General features: G+C 38.4%; 1 protein-coding gene across 1 annotated transcript; it reads right to left on the minus strand.

Moving 5' to 3' along the window:
* Positions 1 to 1,768: 1,768 nt before the first annotated feature.
* On the minus strand, positions 1,769 to 2,149 carry LOC137643222 (uncharacterized). Its single transcript, XM_068376068.1, has one exon. The coding sequence runs from the start codon at positions 2,147 to 2,149 to the stop codon at positions 1,769 to 1,771; it is 381 nt and encodes a 126-aa protein (XP_068232169.1).
* Between the last annotated feature and the right edge of the window lie 722 nt (positions 2,150 to 2,871).

Here is a 2,871-nt window from a genome sequence, read left to right on the forward strand (position 1 = left end):
CCCGCTGCAAGGATTGCAACTGGTTTACTCAGCTTCCCTGGGTCCTCCTGGGACTAAGGACCACTCCTAAAGACGCCCTCGACCTCTCGGCAGCTGAAATGGTGTATGGCGACCCCTTGGTCGTCCCTACCGAATTTTTTCCTTCTACAACCTCCTCCGACGATCTCCAGCGCATACGTCACGTCGTGGGAAAATTTACTCCGTGCCGCCAGACTTACAAGCCCCCAGCGAAGCATCACATACCAACGGACTTGATCTCTGCAACGCACGTCTTCCTGCGCAACGACACCAGCAAGCCACCACTAACGCCCCCTTACACGGGCCCTTTCCTTGTGATCCGACGCAGTCCGAAAGCATTCCTCCTAAACTTTCGGGGCAAAGAAGACTGGGCCTCCATTGATCGTGTAAAACCTGCTTATCTTCTGCCAGATGACCCGCCTACAGTTCGCCTCTCTAGATCAGGGCGCCCTATTTAACATGTACAGTATGTCATTTTTAGGGGGGGAGCCATGTACCAACCGTGTTTCACACAATTGTACATAATTCCTTTTGTATATATTATGCTTGTATCTTCGCTCTTCCCTCGCACTAAAACGAACATGAAAATTCATGTCTGGTTTTTCCTCTGTAATATTGTCTGTCTTGTGAACTTGTTATGTCCTGTTGCCTTGAGGTTTTGAATATAAGGAGAGTGTTCTGCAATAATATAACTCAGTCGTTTCCAACCTGCCTTTGAGTTCACAACCTTACTCGGCGCCGTCACACATTTATTAGCATTATAGTGATTACATTGTTTTGATATTAGGCCTATTTGTTTCCTGTTTCATAAGGGTATCTTGGATTATAAGTGAAGCACCATGACGCCATTGTAGAGCATTAAAAGGACGTGCTCTTACTTTTGCATGAATGACTCGATCAATATGGCCACTATTCTCAGCTCCTTCCTAATTTAATTAGTTTCACTAGAAAATCATTCTTTGTTGGTTATATTAAAGTCAAGTAATTTTTCGACTTTTTTTTTATTCCTAATTTTTTGTAGCTGCTATTCTTAGTAGATTTTTTCAAAGGCTAGAATTTTTTTAGTCTTCATCCAATGCTGCACGTCTAATTGCCATTCTGTTTGATTGAGTGTTCCTTCTTAGATTTATCTGCTCTCCATCTTCTGCCTCACGTCTATCAGCGCTTCTACTTGCATTAGTGTTCTTACTTAGATTCACCCGATCTTCGTCTTATGCTTTACGTCTATCTACTATTCTGCGTGCATTAGTGTTCCCTCTTAGATTCACACGCTCTTCGTCTTATGCTTTATGTCTACCTACTATTCTGCGTGCATTAGTGTTCCTTCTTAGATTCATCTGCTCTTCGTCTACTGCTTCACGTCTACCTGCCATTCTGCTTTCATTAGTGTTTCTTCTTAGATTCATCTGCTCATCGACTACTGCTTCATGACTATCTGCCATTCTGCTTGCATTAGTGTTTCTTCTTAGATTAATCCGCTCTTCGTCTTCTGCTTCCCGTCTATCTGTTATTCTGCCTGTAATAGTGTTCCTTCTTAGATTCATCTACTCTTTGTCTTCTGTTTAATGTCTATCTGCTATTCTGCTTGTAATAGTGTTCCTTCTTAGATTCATCTGCTCTTCGTCTACTGCTTCACGTCTATTTGTCATTCTGCTTGCATTTGTGTTCTTTTTTAGATTTATATGCCCTTCATCTACTGTTTCACATCTAATTGCTATTCTACTTGCATTGTGTTCATTCTTAGATTCATCTACTCTTCGTCTACTGCTTCATGTCTATCTGCCATTCTGCTTGCATTAGCGTTCCTTCTTAGATTCATCCGTTTTTCGTCTTCTGCTTCACGTTTATCTGCTATTTTGCTTGCATTAGTGTTCCTTCTTAGATTCATCTGCTCTTCATCTAATGATTCACGTATATCTGCCATTTGGCTTGCATTGGTGTTCCTTCTTAGATTCATCAGCTCTTCATCTTCTGCTTTACGTCTATCTGCCATTCTGCTTGCGTTAGTGTTCCTTCTTAGATTCATTCTCTCTTTGTCTTCTGCTTCATGTCTATATGCTATTCTTCTTGCATTAGTGTTCCTTCTCAGATTCATCTGCTCTTCGTCATCTGCTTCACGTCTATCTGCCATTCTGCTTGTATTAGTGTTCCTTCTAAAAACCCTCTGCTTATAGTCTTCTGCCTTACATCTGGCTGTCAATCGGCTTACATTAGTGTTCCCTCTTAAACACCTCTGCCCTTCCTCTTTGGCTCTACGTCTAGCGGCCTTTTCGCTGGTATTAGCGCTCCTTCATAAATTCCTCTGCCCTTCCTCTTCGGCTTCATGACTAGTTGCCATTTTCCTTATATTAGTGTTACTTCTCAAATTTCGCTGCTCTTTGTCTTCAGCCTTACATCCCTGGTGAATAATGCATATATAATAAATATTTTTATCAAGGTATACATTTTGGTACATCAGTGCACCGAATGTAAGTTACTGATTTTTGTAATATCTACATGACAATATTTTCTTTTTTCTGATTGAAAATTAACATTTTTTTTTTGGGATAACTTATTATGCTTATAAGCACTAATTTCCTTATCGTTTTGTTATTATGAGTAAAAGTAAGTGTTTATCCTATTGTTTTATTACTAAAAGTCTATATAATTTTCACGAAAATCTGATATATTTGCCATATGTTTCTAAAAAAATAATGATATTATGATATGGGAAAATGATTATGTGTTTTACACATTCAATTATATCAAGTAATATTATAATGGATGTAAATTCATAATAATAATAATAATAATAATAATAATAATAATAATAATAATAATAATAATAATAATAATAATAATAATAATAATACC

The sequence above is a fragment of the Palaemon carinicauda genome, chromosome 6 (assembly GCF_036898095.1).
Source record: "Palaemon carinicauda isolate YSFRI2023 chromosome 6, ASM3689809v2, whole genome shotgun sequence".
NCBI lineage: Eukaryota > Metazoa > Arthropoda > Malacostraca > Decapoda > Palaemonidae > Palaemon > Palaemon carinicauda.

What these genes read in the sequence shown, in the direction of transcription:
- LOC137643222 (XM_068376068.1), bottom strand. Translation starts at nt 2,149, where the DNA reads ATGGCAGATAGACGTGAAGCAGATGACGAAGAGCAGATGAATCTGAGA.